This window comes from Calliopsis andreniformis, chromosome 8 (assembly GCF_051401765.1).
Source record: "Calliopsis andreniformis isolate RMS-2024a chromosome 8, iyCalAndr_principal, whole genome shotgun sequence".
Taxonomy (NCBI): domain Eukaryota; kingdom Metazoa; phylum Arthropoda; class Insecta; order Hymenoptera; family Andrenidae; genus Calliopsis; species Calliopsis andreniformis.
In genome coordinates this window covers 10161420-10179179 of record NC_135069.1, presented here as the reverse complement: position 1 = coordinate 10179179, position 17760 = coordinate 10161420, and the positions used below count along the sequence as shown (strand labels likewise).

The following is a 17760-nucleotide window of genomic DNA, read 5'->3' as shown; positions in this document are numbered from 1 at the left end:
GGATAACTATTGATAGTAATTGATAACAAATTGTTACTTTTGTCCCAATTGTAACTTGTGACATTCTTCTATACTCTTAGCTTTAATGAATATGTTATTTTAATAAAATTTATTAAGGAAAAACTTGCTAAGTTACATTTACTAAATTTTACATAAGAGTAATTTTGGTGATGCAGTCAGGTGATGCAGTCAGCGTAGTCAACGTTTTTCGATACAGTTATTGCAAACCACGTAATAACTTTGAATTTCTCGTCAATTTGTCAAATTATTCTTCTGTTTCACATGGCCCTGTCAAGTTATTTCTCTATATACCCATTATGAAAATAGTTACTCATGTCTAGGGACATGAGGGGTAGGAACAAAAGTAACGAATGACATTAAAAAAAGGTTTATTTAAAGAAATCAGTGTAATATATTACTACTTTTTTTATTTGATTATGTTGTTCAATAATGCATGTTTACTGTTCTGTTCGAGCTTTTTAAAAATGCTATGAAACTCAGAAGTTACAGATTCAAAAACCCAATTGTTACGTTTGTCCCTTGTCTCTACATATAACTGTTGTCTGGTATTAGCTTCTAAGATATTTGCAAAAAATTGATGCTGTTACATTGAATTTGGCTTACACGTACACGTCCATAACAGCCTATGAGTCACTCTTTTCTAGTATTTCTACAAACATAGTATGGGCCCAGCAATCGATGTTATAAGGGGTGGACTATTTGTAACTATCGAGGTCGAGCATTGTCTTCGAAACCTTTGCTTGTTGTTAGTGGAACAAGTTGACCCAGTGGACAAGCTCAAAGAAAAATGTCCTCCAAGCGACTCAACACCCTATAAAGATATTATGTTAGTGTCATCTTTCGATTTTGATGAAATTTGGTATACGGTTAGTGAATCGAAAAAATATTAGCAATAGTGTTTTGCAAATATCTTGGAAACTAAGACTGAACGACTGTTGTATGTACAGGATAAAGTTGTTCAAAGTCTTGTTCTTTATAATATATTCAAAGATCATCGAAATCGGTCAGGTGTGCATTGATGTAAATAATTACCGAATGTTTCTTAAAATTTTATTATTAGTACACTTCAACACGAGTATTTTTAAACTCCAAAATATTGAAATATTTAAACTGTCAAATCTCTAAAATTTTGAAATATTTAAACATTCAAATATTCATGTATTTCAAATTAACCATTTTTAAGTAAATAACTCTGGTATACTCTAATATTTAAATTTAAAAAAAGAGGATTTTCAAATCTTCAAATTTAAAGAGCTTCTTTTATTTTTGGAAGTCACTTTATTTGCTCTACATATTTACTAAATTCTGATTCCTCTGATTTTGATTCTATGCTCACATAAGTATAAAAAATGTTTCTATATTTTTCTATTTACTTGTTATTTCAACATATTTATTGAAATTAGAGAATAACAAGTACATATAATTATTTTCTCATAAATTCTGCCAACAGAATTCAAAACGTATTTCTTCATCACCCACTGTAATAGCAGTATCTTTATTCCTCGTATTTCCTAAAATTCTCTCATTTCTCTTTTCACTTTCCCTTCTCTCCTGACGAAATAACTAATATAATAATAAGTAGTTTCTATTATTTATTCAAATTTTTTCCCTATAAATTCTTCGTCGAAGAAACGAAATCATCTTAAAGTAATGAATGTGACAGCAGGGGTCAAACAGTGGCAGCAGAGCTTCAGCTATTGTTTCTCAGCAGCCCATAAACTTGAAAAATGGTTCAATAGTCTACGCTCCATTTCGCATCGGTACGCAAAATGTAAATGCAGCGAGCGAATCGAAGACTTTAATCGACAGGGCTTATATACTCGCTTTTCTTGCGGGCTTCGACCAAATGAAATTTGCTGCATAATCCTGTTTCTGAAGGTCTCTTCTTTCCGATTGCGATTTCTTAGGGAAACGCTTGAACAAATTTAACCATGACGTTTTCCACGGTTCCATTTTACTGGATGTTTAGGTTATTCCTTTCGACCAAGTCGTTATTTCATTTCTTATCATTTGCTATTAATTTTTCAAATATAAATATCAGTCGCCTTGAAGCTCGGAAAATATGTTAACGCTCTCCCTCCAAAGAATTTGAATTTGGGAAAATGAATGAAGATGTTACTGTGAGATGAGACGTTTTTTTATTGTTTTGACACGAATTTAGAAATTTAAAATTTTTAGGAAGCTAGATCATTTTAAAAAAGTAACAAAAAGGGATAGGTAATTTTTGTAATTATTAATAATAAAGGCACTGCAATTAGGTATACAGATATTTTAAAAAGGAATTTTTCAATTCTGCAGTCAAAATAGAATTAAAAGACAATTACGTATTTTAATAAGACAATAACCATGAACATAAAGCTAAAATTACTATGAAAATTTTAGAAGAAAATAATATTTTAGGAAATATTCCACAAAATTGTAGGAATCAGAAAAATATTTACATAAATGCGTTGAAATATGAATGAAACAATATAAGTATGCATATTATTAAAAAATTATTACAATTATTTATTGTTGTTTAGAATGCATTGTATTCATCTAACCACGTACGCTTGATAAAATAAAGTAGGCTAACCAGCATAGAAATTACTTATTGTTAGCTTTTGAAAATCGCCTTTTTCCTATAAAATCATTATCAGAAAACCTGAGCTTACGGTAGGGAAATATTGATTTTCTTACTTATTTATAGATAAACAACATTTAATAGTGTAGCATTTTTAATATTCTTTAAAATTTGCTACTGTTATACTTTGTAAACTTATTATTTTAATTGCTTGAAAAACGTCGTTTAAAATTTCTATGTAGTAATTCTTAATTTTAAAAATATCTGTATAAAACCTATATCGAATAATGAAACCTAATTATTAACCACTTCGTCGCGACTTTCAATTATGTATATAAATGGGAATACTAATTGCGCAGCGGGTAGGTGAAATTTAATGTTCCCTGTATACCTGAAAGAGTTAATAGTCAAATGTTATTCTAAACGTGTGGTATATCTAAATGAAAACTACGTCTAACTGCTTCCATAGTCCAGAATTAGCCTAGAAATAGACCAGATATGAATCTCATTGAAAACTTATGGTTCAGTGATAAAATTAATTCAGAAAATTAATAATAAAAATAAAAATCAATTATAACGTCTGTGTTGATCTAATTTGCATTATGTGTTGCGATGAGAAAATTAAATAAATTAATACTGATAAATAAAGAAATAAATGTAGATTTTACAGAGACTTACATTTTGTAATTAGCAGTTTAATAAATTTAAGATACCTAATAAAATTTACAAATGACACGTATCTTCGTAGAATTTCTTCCTGTTCTTTTTTTTCTCGTTTATCGTAACATTGCTATTTGAATTATTCATGCACAAATTAGCTTGCAGATATTTAAACAAAACACAGAAATAGAAATTCCTCATCATTTGTACTTCCCACAGTAACAAATACAACTTAGTATCTACATTTCTTGATGATAACAAGCAGCATTTGATGTGACAATAAATTTTAAAAGAAAAAATACACATCAAGCACCATCTCACATTCGATCAAATTTACGAATTAACATTGAATAAATATTATTTCTAAAACATTTACAATTGTCCTACAGAAATATTGACAAGTAACCTATACGCATGCACACTTAGGACAAGCTAATACTTATTTTTTCATGTAGAATCACGCCCCTTGTACCATCAGTTCTTGGACACCCTGTACAATCTACATATTTACGTTTTCTAATATCATCTTGTCATAACTTTGGGCCTCAATACTCTAATGGAGACCTTTTTGTGCCACAGAGGCAAATTACGCGAGTCCTATTTTTCTGATTATTCGACAGAGAATTACTAGACAAAGTCCCTAGGCGCAATTACAATGCAGACAGGCACGGTTGAGTCACCTAATTGTTCTGCATCGCATCGAATTCGCTTAATGCCTGCGAATATACGTTCAGTTTTGCAACTGCGTCGCAGAAATTCAAGGGTGCCAGGAGTCTGATGGTTCGCAACATAATATCATTTTCTATTGATTGGCACACAGCCGACGACATTCGTCAAGGTAATCCCTGCACGCACCGCTGTCATACACGGAAATTGTATCAAGGCACGATATCGCAGAGCGTATTTTGTTGGTTGAACCAGCGACGAGTAAACTACAACAGTCTGTTCTAGGCAACAATGAAAACTGGAACATGTTCGATTGAGCCATGCTGCAGGGTGTTAAGGCTACACGTGCATCGAATTTTACGTTGAACGCCTCTTTGATTAATTGTGTCACGTTAAAATTGGTGCACCCTTGCTACCAGTTGCGTAATTACTATTTCACCGCCCCTAACTAAATAGTGACTGTGGAATGATTATTTCTTCAATGAAATTGTAGAGAATGGATGTCAGTGTTAAATGTTTTTATTTCGTAGATGAGTGAATTAATGATTTTTCTAAAGAATTTGAGACTTTTCTAAAGAAAATTCAAATTTTAATTAGAGGATATCTAGATAATTGATGAGGTATTAATAATTACTAACTAAATAGTGACTGTGGAATGATTATTTCTTCAATGAAATGGTTGGAAATGAATGTCAGTGTTAATTGTTTGTATTTCGTAGATGAGTGAATTAATGACTTTTCTAAAGAATTTGAGACTTTTTTAAAGAAAATTCAAATTTTAATTAGAGGATATGTAGATAATTGATGAGGTATTAATAATTACTAACTAAATAGTGACTGTGGAATGATTATTTCTTCAATGAAATGGTTGGGAATGAATATCAGTGTTAATTGTTTTTATTTCGTAGATGAGTGTATTAGTGACTTTTCTAAAGAATTTGAGACTTTTCTAAAGAAAATTCAAATTTTAATTAGAGGATATCTAGATAATTGATGAGGTATTAATAATTACTAACTAAATAGTGACTGTGGAATGATTATTTCTTCAATGAAATGGTTGGAAATGAATGTCAGTGTTAATTGTTTGTATTTCGTAGATGAGTGTATTAGTGACTTTTCTAAAGAATTTGAGACTTTTCTAAAGAAAATTCAAATTTTAATTAGAGGATATGTAGATAATTGATGAGGTATTAATAATTACAGTTATTTTGTATAATTGGACTTCTTAAACGATTTGAACATAGTCAATGTTTTTGAACATTTTTTACAACATTATTGTATACAATGATGGATGTATGCGATATACGAGAATATAAAATTTAGAATGAATTATAATTATAGGAATATATAATTATATATATATTAGGAATATATATAATATATATAATTATAGGAATATATATAATTATAGGAATATATATAATTATATATAATATATATATATAATTATATATATTTAATAATATATATATATAATTATATATATTTATATATATTTATATATATAAATATATATATTTATATAATTATATAATTATATTATATATATTTATATAATTATATATATTTATATATAATTATATATATTCCTATAATTATATATATTAGGAATATATAATTATATATATTCCTAATGAAACAAAATAATAAAGCACGGACTGTGTATAAATGTCCACGAGCAGGATCCAGTAAAAATAATTCACCGCTATTAAATCTAACCCTGATGAAGAAACATTCATATAAATTTCATAGCGCTTGTTAAAATGCATCGTGCGAAGAAAATATGATCGTACATGTGTAGATATGTTCACGGGTAAAGAATTGTAATAGCGTGCAGTAGCATAAGAGAACGCATCACGAAATGTTGCTGATCGATGAGTAGGAATGGCGAAACTTAAAATAGCTAGATTTTATCGAAAAGTTCACATTGATACCATTACTTATACATTAATTCTCCCTTAATTAAGAAAACTGCGTTTATTTCTTTCCATGTTTACTATACTGATTACAGTATTCTTTTACTATAAGTTCGTAGCTTATTACCAACGAGAAAGTGGGACATATGAAGTAAGAAACATGCGATAAAAGATAAGTAAGGATAAGCTACAGAGGTCCAAGAATTTATAGAAATAGCTATGAACTGAGGAAATACTGTATTTCCTGTGATATTACATTATAAAGAAACACATTGTAGAAAATCATTGTTTACTTTTCCAGTTTTCTTTCAAAATTTTTTACAACAGTTTAGTTTAGTAACTGAACTGTTTGTCAGTTTAGTTTGTAACAATATCTATAGGATTTCAAGGTTTTCGAATGTAATTTAGTCTTCTTTCCATTATACATATTTATGAATATTTCTATACTTTGCTTTTCAAACAGTCTCATTTGAAAATGAAAATAAAAGTCTTGTTGATCAAGACATTGTTCACTTGAATCTTGCTTTTTAAAGTGAGTTAGGTCTGGGTTAAGTATCTTCCAAGAACAAAAATGTATTTTATTATTTGTATTTGATATTAACAAAGTAGTTTTGATTTTATTCTGTGAAACTCTTCTACGTACGTACATATAATATAATGTTCTTTGGTAGGTATTACAGTAAGATAAATGAAGTTTGAGAAAGCCCTATTTTTATATTGCTTTTGTAATTTGAAAGTGAGGAAGATATCTTGAAGAATGTATAGGGTTTAAGGTTGATAACATTTCTTATTCGCTTACGAATTGCCACTTTTCCCACAGTTCGTATCACACGAGGCTCGAAGTGTTTCATAAAGATGTATCGAATACATATTCGCTACCTGATGCTTCTCCATCGATACCTGAGGAAACAGCCAATACGAACTCGTTTGGGGTTTGTTTAGGTTTAACTTGGCATGAAGCCACTCTTGAGATGTCAATGATATGATACGCCAAAAGATAAGAGAATTTTGGAAGAAAACAGTGCATATGAGATAAATTCTGGAATGATTTAGAATGTACTTACTATGAAGAATTGATCATCACTTCGTGTTCTGATCTTGTTTATTTAAATATTCTAAACCATGTCTACTTAATACCGTGATATTCATGTATAAGAGCAAAATGAATTACTTAAATTACTAGTACGCGTGATGTAAGTATTATTAAGCCATGAATCATTAGTCTAATTCTTGTTATGAAACTTAAATAATGACTTAACAGCTCAATATAATTGGAAATTTGTATTATTAATCATTCATTGTGGATTAGGAATAATGAATTATACATCAGAAATAATTGGAAGGATGAAGGAATAAATATTCCAAAAAAGAGAAGCTTATATCTATCTATAACCATAATATCTATCTATAACCATAATATGTTTAAATATTTTAAGATGTTTAAGAATATTATCGGTATAAATTTGATTTGGGAATCTAGAAGGATTCTACATCTGTAGCTTATAATGAAGAAAGATAAATCTCTAAAACATTTTTGGTACGCAAATACTATATTACTGCTATCATCTTTATAAACTAGTTTGAATCACAAAGGATGATGAAAGTGCTCCAAAGATTCTTTTGAAAAGTATTAAGTACAATATTTGAAAGAGAACGCAAATATAATTTGATGCAGTTTCATTAATTAAAAATTCCTCTTGTTACATCTAACATTAATGATACATAAAGTATAAAATACATTCCAGAAAATATAAAAAAGTATGCATCCAATTAACGAGTTTCTAAAATTAATTTTCTCGAAAATGAAATCTCATTTGCTGAAAATGTATTTCATGAATTAGACTAGGACAAATTATTTTTCTATGTTGCAATCCATGTACGAGAGATTTATAACATCATTTCTGCATTTAGTTCTACCTAATAAAAATATATTACTATCATAATTATTATAATTGACATTATTTCATAAGTTTTGATTTTATTCTATTTTCTGTTAAAAAGTTTGCAACATACTTTGTTTTATCCTATAATTTAACAAGTTCAATTTAATTTATAAACGAGTAAATAAATCTTCATTTTATATCAGTTTTCATTTTATTTCACTTTAAAATAAAATCAAAATTCTGACATAGCATTTGAAGGACAAAATATGCTCAATTATCTTCGTAAACATTGACGCTATCGGGCAGCACCGAATAAAATTGAACATTTTACTGCAACAATAACTGCAGCCCCTACCCCAGTGCAATTTTGTAAATGTACCGCTGGCGCGCTATACAGACGTGGTAACCACTATCCAGCAGACGATATGAAACCACATTGTAATCGAAGGTACATTTGAAATTATGCTATCGATTCATTCGACTACAATACAGTACAAAATATAGCTCGAAAATTATCAAAATATGAATTTCTGTATTCAGGAAACATTTATATATAATTATATTTATTATTTTCGTATTTCTGATTAATTATCCTCTTTACTTTGGAAAATATCTTCTCACGAAACGTGCTTTTATTGAAATTAATAATAAGCAAAATCGTCACCATGCAATCGAATTGATTTGAACGATATATTTTTTTAATTTTATTTTTCATTTCTGCAACTTTTTTATTTACCCGTATGTAAATAACTGATACTGGATACTGTGGATACTGTAAAATATATTTCACAGCGTAAAGGTTTCGATGTTCCCTGAGAAAGCTTTCAAGGCTCTTAATTGATAGAATTTATCCATTAAGGCAAAAGTGAGTACAGCAGTGATGGGGAGAGTCTTCTCTTTTCAGCGATCGATATAACCGTCTTAGTATCGTGATTCCCGCATCGAAAAGAACCATCCAACAGCACAAACAATGCAATCTGGGGCACACATCCTCTACGATTATTTGCTTGGAAAACATTTTTATGATATTTGAAACCTGTTATCGTTTTTCACGGCTTCAAAGAATGGATCCCTCGATACTAATGTTGCTGAACTCTGTCGCTACACCAAGGTTCGCTATACGAGTTCTCATCTTTCAACTTTTAGTCTTGGAGGAACTCGTCATTATTGAAAGGAAATGTGAAAGCAGAAAAAGGAATAGAAAATAAGGAAAGAAAATATAATAGTTGTGTTATAAGGCGTGATTATTTTCTCACGATGTGTAGGAGTCTGTACATGTTTCGTACACTTAATGGATTTAATGGAAACATTTATATTCCAGAAGTCCAAACAGTTTTGGAAGTGCTCACAATAATTGAAAATCATTCTTTCGTTTTAGAATCTTTCAATTATTTTTCTACCACCACTGTTATCTTATAACTATGAGAATCTGTATTTAGTTTCTTTCAATACAGTCATTGTCCATTTTTCTCGAACATCACTCTCGAAACTGCTTGAGTCAGAAGTATAATATAGGTTTGAATTTTAAGTCTATGTGTACACTTGCTCTAAATTATTTTCTTTGATGGAACAGCATCGATCCTACCAAATCTCTCACTTGCGGCAACAATGACACAATTCAAATGTTGCTGTTTGAAAGAATGCTTCTTGCACTAAATGACGATATCTCTTATTCTGGAAAATCATGATTTTTCAGTTACACCACTGCTGCAGCAAATGAACAATATTATAGAAGGTGTCCAATATTCTTCCATACATACTTCAGTAGTGTGATCTATAAGTAAAAATGAGACTAAAATATTATGTAACAAAAGGTCCATAAATGAAGTTCTTTGATCGCGAGGAAGATTGTTAAGAAGTTATAACAAAAATATGATAATTTCTGTGAATTTAGTACAGGGCAAAACGAGATACGTAATGTTTATGTTAAACAACATAAACATGTAGATTAGGATACCTTTATTGTTTTTGCAGTGCTGGGTCTATAGGAGAGCAAGTTATACATTGTATCATGAACTTAATTTCAGTTTTGTTTTGTCTTGTATTGAACCGACAAGGGTAGCACCCCAAGTTGTCGCCTCCAATTTTAATGTGCTTTTGCAGAATGATAGTATGCAGATTGCTAATACAGATACTAGATGTAATTATTAGTTCTGAAGATGGGGACAATTCCAGTTTCGTACCTTCTTCACGTAGCAGAACTGCAACAAACTGGTTCTGAAGTAGTGTTAGAGAAGTCTATTACATAGTCGTTTGTCTCGGAATTTGCATATCCTGGGTTTGAATCCCAGTCGCTCAGTTTTTTGTTTCTGTTTTTATTTGCACTTGTACCTTTTTGCTTCTTCTAGAAAAGCTATTTTAATTGCTCTTATTTTCAAAATTATTCAATAATAATCTGCAATTTGCATACTATCATTCTGCAAAGTATATTAAAATTGGAGTTAACAACTTGGGGTGCTTCCCTTGTGAAAGAAACAGCATTACCATATTCTTCACATTTCATATTGTTGAATTCACATTGTTTGACGTGACAAAAATTAAATCTGAATTTAGATCAGATGATGTACCTTTATGCGGTTCATTCTACGAAGCATGTTTGCTTTTTCTTCATCTGTTTGCGTGCAAACGAAATGTTTATGACACGTGACAAAGGGTCCAAGGAGCCAAGCGTAGTCGCAGGCAACATTGACCCTTGCAATAGTCAGCCTCAGCCTAAAATAAAGTAGAATTACTTTACTTTTACTTCACCTCAACCAACGTCCCAAGACGTATTTTTGTGACAACTTCTTAACAAAGCATCTATGGACTTCTTGTCACATAACCTTCTGTCTTATCCTTCCTTGTACAACACACTGCCAAAGTGTGCAACAGAAAAATATGTAACACCTCGTGTAATATCAACGCCACATCAGCTGAGGACTAAAACTACAGCCGACAAATAAGGAAACGAGTAGAAAGGCTATCTTCCTGAAAGAATAGTCACGTTAAACGGGTTATCGATTCGCTTGGAACGAGAGTCGGAAACGGCTATACTAAATTTCCGTTTAAAATGTCCTGCAGCAATATCCGTGACATGGAGGAATTAAGAGATTAACGCGAGATCGACGAATCTTGAAGGGACTCGCGGAATACGGAGATATTGCACGGGCAATTCGCTTGGCTTTAACGATTGAAGAAAGGAAGCTTGGGCTTATTCGCCAGGAAATAGGGAGGCAAATGGGGGCACAAAGTAGAAAGGGGAAATAAACCGAGGCTCTTCAACGGCCGATTGATGTTGCGAATCTGGGGGTGGCGTACAACTCCGAAGACAATCTTCGAAAAATTCCACAGTTTTCGTGGCTGGCCGACTTTCGTATGACGCTGCGGCATTTTACTCGAGGGGGGACAATGAAATTTGATCGATAAAGATATGTTTAACAGCGAGCGATGATCATGCGCGCGCGGATTTCGAGCCAAATAATTATTGCAAGCTCCGATAGCGTGGACACGTAGGGAAGACGTTGCTCTCTGGGAATCGATGCGGCGCTCGGTTTGCTGCGTTTTATCGACATGCATTCAGGATTATCGGATCAGCGACACAGTTTGAGAGGTCGTAAAACATATATGGGTCAGTTGTAAATAAACACGTATGTGTCCGATCGTGCAAATGACTTACTGTTTTTATCGGGAGCATGTGTGTGACACCAATTTAAAAAATGTTTCATGTAGAAGATATCTTTGGATATAAAAGGACGCGTAGAATTGCTCCAAGTGTAATAATAGTTGCTCGGCGTCGAACGAATGAAATTGTAGAAAGAATCGTTGTCAGTACAGTGTTAGTTAAAATCAGTGTTTATTTAAATCGATTTAATGAGGTTCAATGGAGAATATAATTGAGCGGTTACAGAATTAAGTGAAGAAAATAGGAATTTTTGCTAAGTCTAGTTTGTAGCTTGTAGTTTCTGAATTTTATTTTTGGAAGGAACCACATGTTACTGAAATTAAATGAAGAGTAATGCTAAAAATATTAGTTCAGTCAAAAGTATTAAATTAGTGAAAAAATGTATAGTTGTGTAATTTAAATATGTTTCATACCAGTTTTATCGGGAAATTTTAATACATCATCTAGAATAAGTAGCTATTTATGTATAAGTGAAGATATTGATGTGTTAAGATTGTGATCTTCTCTTTACAATTTTTTTATGATCAATGTGTAACACTATTAAAAGTTTATACCTATATTGTTTAAAAACACATGTGTATATTCCACTATACATGTATTACATTTTTGTTATATCTATAGGCATAAGCTTTCTTTATCCAAAGATTTGAAATCTTATACGAAGTTTATTTCACTTGTACAAGCACCCACAATATTTTTATAAATAATATCTTACTTATACAAGTAAGTAATACAGAAATTATAAGCAATAAAAATTTCTATATTTACAATTAGAAATAAAAATAGTTTATCTTTTTAAAGTTACTTAATTAACTTTTATCACTCGGGGTTGTAAAGACACCAATACGAAATGAATGTGATTTATGTATTGAATTGCATTTGTTATTGGCATTTTAGGTTGTTAATAGTATTTGTATGAGAACGTGATGCAATAAAACATTTCAGAAAAAATGTAATCAAATGGTGATAAAAATATTAAAATTTTTAATGAGATGAATTGCTGATTTAATTATAAGAGTTTTTTAACAACTACATCAGTGTATTGTTATCGTTAAATATATCTCCAAATTGGTTCTTGTTTTCATTTTTCAAATTCTGAAAATAATTTAAAGATATCAACCTTGTCAAGGAAATGCAGTAATGGTAAAATTAATGTAGATCATAAATCGTCTTTGTTTTTTATTTCAAAAGATTTAGTTAACTTTTCACCTGGAACTCTTTCTGTATAATTGGTCGTAACTTTCACATAAATAAAAATTTGTTGATAAAATTTAGCAGACTTATAGCCTAAGGTGCAGTTAGTCATAAAAGTCTATGTATACTATAAGCATTGTAATATTTTAGAAAATATAACACTTATGAAAACTGTAGCATATTCTCAGTAAAGTGACAGAACACGAAATTCAACTTATTATACACCAATCGATTCGTTTCGATGTGTATATTACGAAAATAAGAGAGTTTTTTAAGAGAAATGTATCTGAACAGAGAAATTTTATTGCAAAGTTTTCATATAGTTGTCACTACTCTCATTACAGTAGCCATCTTTCTTGTGTACATGTCAGTTACACGCATGCGCGGTATGATGTTTTGTACTTTTATCGATGCAAGTGAAGTGTGCGATCGATATATCGAACGACTTAACGATGCGAGGTTGGTTCCATTTTAATTTGTTTCAATTATCGTAGGTTCTAGGTAGACTAGAGTTAGGTCTGGGCTAGATTCTTTTTAGCGTGGTGGGATACACATGTATGTAGATTATGCCAGGTTAAGCCTGTTAATGTAACCTTTCGATGCCTTTTATACTATTTTAACAAGGGATGAAGTTCAAGAAATAAACGATTTTCTCAGGTTTGTGGAAATAACAGTAACAATATTACTCAAATGACCTATGCTTTCGGTCATAAGGCAAATGTTATACATTGCTCCTACGCGATAAAAGTGACACGCTACAAAATTGGAGAAAACTCAGAAGAATATGTTTACCAAGATATACCTTATGTTAAACTGTTTTATGACTGTAATTTGTACATCATATTTCCTGGGTTGTGTTACTTTTATCGCATATAAACGATATTGAACTTCTTACTCTATGAATAAATGATTCTGGAGTTTCTTATTATTTTCTATATTGCCACATAAATTGATAAATTTAATTTGACACGTAAATGAGAAGTGTATCAGACGAGAACTTTTCATAAATGATGGACATTAACATGTTCATATTAATGCGACAGAAATATCCGTCTGTTAACGTAGTAAGATTTTGGCGGGGTTACGTCGTCTCATACCTATCACAATAGAACGACATAGGAGACTGGCATTAGTTATTTTAAACGTCGCCAGATAGTGCTGATTGCCGAATTCCGCGGTGGGGGTAAACACTCCTGCGTGTATATGTGTTGGTGCGGCCAGAATGCAGTGAGCTTGGTGTACACAGGGAAGATGGTTACCGTACTAAGAGTAGTGACAGCTATATGAAGATTTTGCAATGAAATTTCTCCATTAAAATAAATTTCCGCTAAAAAACTCTTTTGTTTCCATAATGTACGCGTCAAAACAAATCGATTGGTGTATAACAAGTTGAATTTCGGTACCGGTCACTTTGCTGGGAATGTTCCAAAACTGTAAATCTATTATTTATCATTCACAATTATAAATTTTTGTGAATTTAAAAGTGTTTATTAAATGCCTTGATTAAAAGAATTTATATACAGAGATAATAGACATGTATTAATGTTTATAAAATATATCTCCATAATTACACACTTACAGAATTCTGTAAGTGTGCATATTGCATAAACTGATAATATATTAAAAAATATAATATTTTTAATAATAACATGAAGACTCGAATCCTACAGTGTTCACTTGAACGCTAGAATAAAAACTCTTAGAAAAATCATAAACAATTGCGAAATACAATATCACAAACTATACTTTCTAAAATATTCCAAACTGCAAAAATATATTCCCTCGATATAAGCTCGATCATACACACCACATCTTGAAATTATCTGAAGCAAACAAGCTTTATTTGTGTATATCCTAACTCACATCTTTGACAAGAGAAAAGCAAGTTACCAGCAGGAAACATAGATTTACATCACTTGATAAATTGAATTCATCATGCCTTTGCGAGGTAATAAACAAAATAAATAATTTCGATTTTCAGAGTAGTTGTCAAGCACTTAAATCTGAGACGAATGGGTTAAACCCATATTCTTCTCTATTAGCCAGCAGATAGTACTTGTGCCATTAACCTATATCGAAGGAACGCTATACATAGTCTTTCCCAACTACGCAACCGTACTTCCAGATAACACATTAATCCTCCAATAACACACCATCCTCATTTCCATAAACCATCCCCCTGTTAACTCCCTGGCCACCCCTTCGTCCACGACCCGCCAAATCCGTCACCATTTAAATTACCTAATCAACTTGTTCGGTGTCGAGACGCTGCAGCGTCTCTGGATTATCTCAAAGAGCATAAGAAAAAATGAAGCAGGTGAAACGAAGCATAGCGACACATGGTGTGAGCAGGTACAAAACGAATAGCTCACCCTCGACCGTGGTCAGCTCCAGTGACGGCAGGTCGGATAGGCCAAGCGCAAACTGATCCTTGACGATCCACCAGGAGACGAAGATCGTGCAGACGAGCCTCGCGGCGGAGTTGAACTTTTTGGAGGTGTAGATGGACGACGTGGATGACGGCAGGGACGCCGTCGCAGCGACGGCGTCGGTGGCGTGCATCTTCACGATTGGCCCTGACACGCGGCACTTCTCGCGCACCCTTTTTGCTCTCCCTCGACACCCCTCAATACGCATACGTTGTGCGAGCACCTGCACGCAGGTCAAGCCTGCCGTACCTACTTCCGGTATCACATATCCGAGCGATCAGGCCGCGTGATCGATAGGGCGCGCATATCTCCGCACGTTCCTCGACACCTTTCACGCAGACGAACAACCAAATTCGTTAGGCCTCCCCTGCCGTCCTGGCCCCGCGTGCCACAGCCCCTGACCTGGCGAGTCAAGCGACCGCGGAAAGAAGGTTCATGGGAACGATCGAGCCGCTTCTGCCGCAGCTCCCCTCCCTCGCTGCCTGTCCGCGAACACTGAGAATCACGGTAACTGATCGGGGAACCACACCGACACCGCTACCCCTGCCTATCCTCGACACCCCAGCGATCCAGGACTCTCGGACGCAACTCGCTCAGCTCTCTGACTCTTCGGGAATACGCGTGCACGAGGCGCACGGGCGCTCATGAAACGACACGACACCACGTCTGCGATGCTGCGTACCCGACGACCGACCGTTCACGATGTGGAGCCAGCAAACAGCGACCGAGTCGGGGGGTGGTCGCGACGCCAGGGCGCCGACGTCCTGCGCAATGCACGCGAGAGCCAGCACGCGTTACAGCCCCTGCCTTCTCGACCCCCTCCGCGGAATGTCGCAGGGGCGCAGGGCTTCTGAGTCATTCCTCGCGAAACAGCCGTCAATGTTCCGCACCACGACGTAAATATGCATGATCCCAGGTGAGGAACACGTCGTCGCCCCGTCGGGTGGGGGGTCCAAGTGGGGGGGTTCGTGCATGCCGCGCAAGCGACGAGGAGTGTAGGCTCTGCCTAAGGCTGATGTTACAGTGGATGCGTTTTCTGGCGAACTGATGGTCTGACCAATATGTCTGAACTGTTTGTCGTTCCAGCGAGACAGGTTCAAACATATTCGCGAGAACATCAGTTGGTTAGAAAACGCATCCACTGTACACCGACAAATATGTCTGATCGAGGCTATAGTTACAGTAGATGCGTTTTCTGGCGAACTGATGGTCTGACCAATATGTCTGAACTGTTTGTCGTTCCAGCGAGACAGGTTCAAACATATTCGCGAGAACATCAGTTGGTTAGAAAACGCATCCACTGTACACCGACAAATATGTCTGATCGAGGCTATAGTTACAGTAGATGCGTTTTCTGGCGAACTGATGGTCTGACCAATATGTCTGAACTGTTTGTCGTACCAGCGAGACAGGTTCAAACATATTCGCGAGAACATCAGTTGGTTAGAAAACGCATCCACTGTACACCGACAAATATGTCTGATCGAGGCTATAGTTACAGTAGATGCGTTTTCTGGCGAACTGATGGTCTGACCAATATGTCTGAACTGTTTGTCGTACCAGCGAGACAGGTTCAATCATATTCGCGAGAACATCAGTTGGTTAGAAAACGTATCCACTGTACACCGACAAATATGTCTGATCGAGGCTATAGTTACAGTAGATGCGTTTTCTGAGGAACGATGTTTTAACGAGTACGTCTGAACTTGTTTCGCTTTACGATAAATAATTAGGGCATATTCGTCAGAAAACACATCCACTGTGATTCGAGTCTTATTTATCGTAGGAGCAAGCCAAGTTCAGACATGTTCCTCAGAGAATGCATCCATTGTAACAACTGCCTAACGACGCAACCGTGGATTAGCGGAGATACGAACATAGGTTGTCGTTGGGTTGCGTTGTAACTATGGATCGTAAACGGGGGACAGGGTGGGATGGATTTTTATGACGACGCGGTGGGAACTGTGGTGCATCGGGTGGACGAAGGATATGGGAGTTTTATTGGGTTTTAGGCTGGTTTGTGGGAGATGAGTTCCTGCGAGAGTGTTGGATTTGAACGGAGAGATATAAACGCTTGCGTAAAGGTGAGGTCGTGGCTGTTTGATCTCTGGAAGTACACTACGAGAGAGCTGGTTAAAATCGCTTTGTGGGTTAAACGCTTGTCGTGCCTTGTGACCTGGAGTTACGAGTATTTGTCTGTTGTTGTACGTACTGCGTGTTTGAAAGAGTTATTTCGTTTGTTTAATCATTTTTGACAATTTTGTGAGCTTTTTTATGGTAGAATATTTAAATCTAGGAGTGCTATGTTAGTAACTTTTAATGTATACCTATCTGTTGAAAAACAAAAGCTCGAATAGTGTATTTGACAGAACACATCTAATGAATTTTACAATCAGACTTATTAATCTTAATTGATTAAATTAATTAATTGTTAAATTTTAATTTTTTCATTATTATAGGAAGAATATTTTTTCGATGAAATCTGGATGACTATTCTGCAAAAGGTCGCTATTTTGCATGGAAGTGTCATGTTAAAAATTGTACATCATGCGAAATTTTGCTTTAGTATCATTTTTAAAATCAGTTCAGTTTGTATGGTTTAGATAAAACCTTTAGACTGAAAAAGATTTAACGCTCATAAAATACGTGTCTCGTTTTCATAGCGACCTTACTTTTTATTGAACAATTTAAGCAACAAAATTTGTTATTAATGATTCGTAAATTCTATTATAATATGATAGATACCTATGAGAGATAATGAGAAAAG

At 33.9% G+C, this 17760-nt stretch overlaps 1 protein-coding gene across 3 annotated transcripts in view; it reads right to left on the bottom strand.

Moving 5' to 3' along the window:
- The window catches only part of Jus (EB domain-containing julius seizure protein), an 86302-nt gene extending 70628 nt beyond the window's left edge, over nucleotides 1-15674 (bottom strand). For all 3 annotated transcript variants that reach the window (XR_013002404.1, XM_076383039.1, XM_076383041.1), the window contains exon 1: nucleotides 14937-15674. Coding sequence is in view for 2 of the 3 variants with exons in the window: in XM_076383039.1 (XP_076239154.1) it covers nucleotides 14937-15201 (265 nt within the window). In the remaining variant the exon portion in view is untranslated. The remainder of the gene's footprint in view (nucleotides 1-14936) is intronic.
- Nucleotides 15675-17760: the final 2086 nt, after the last annotated feature.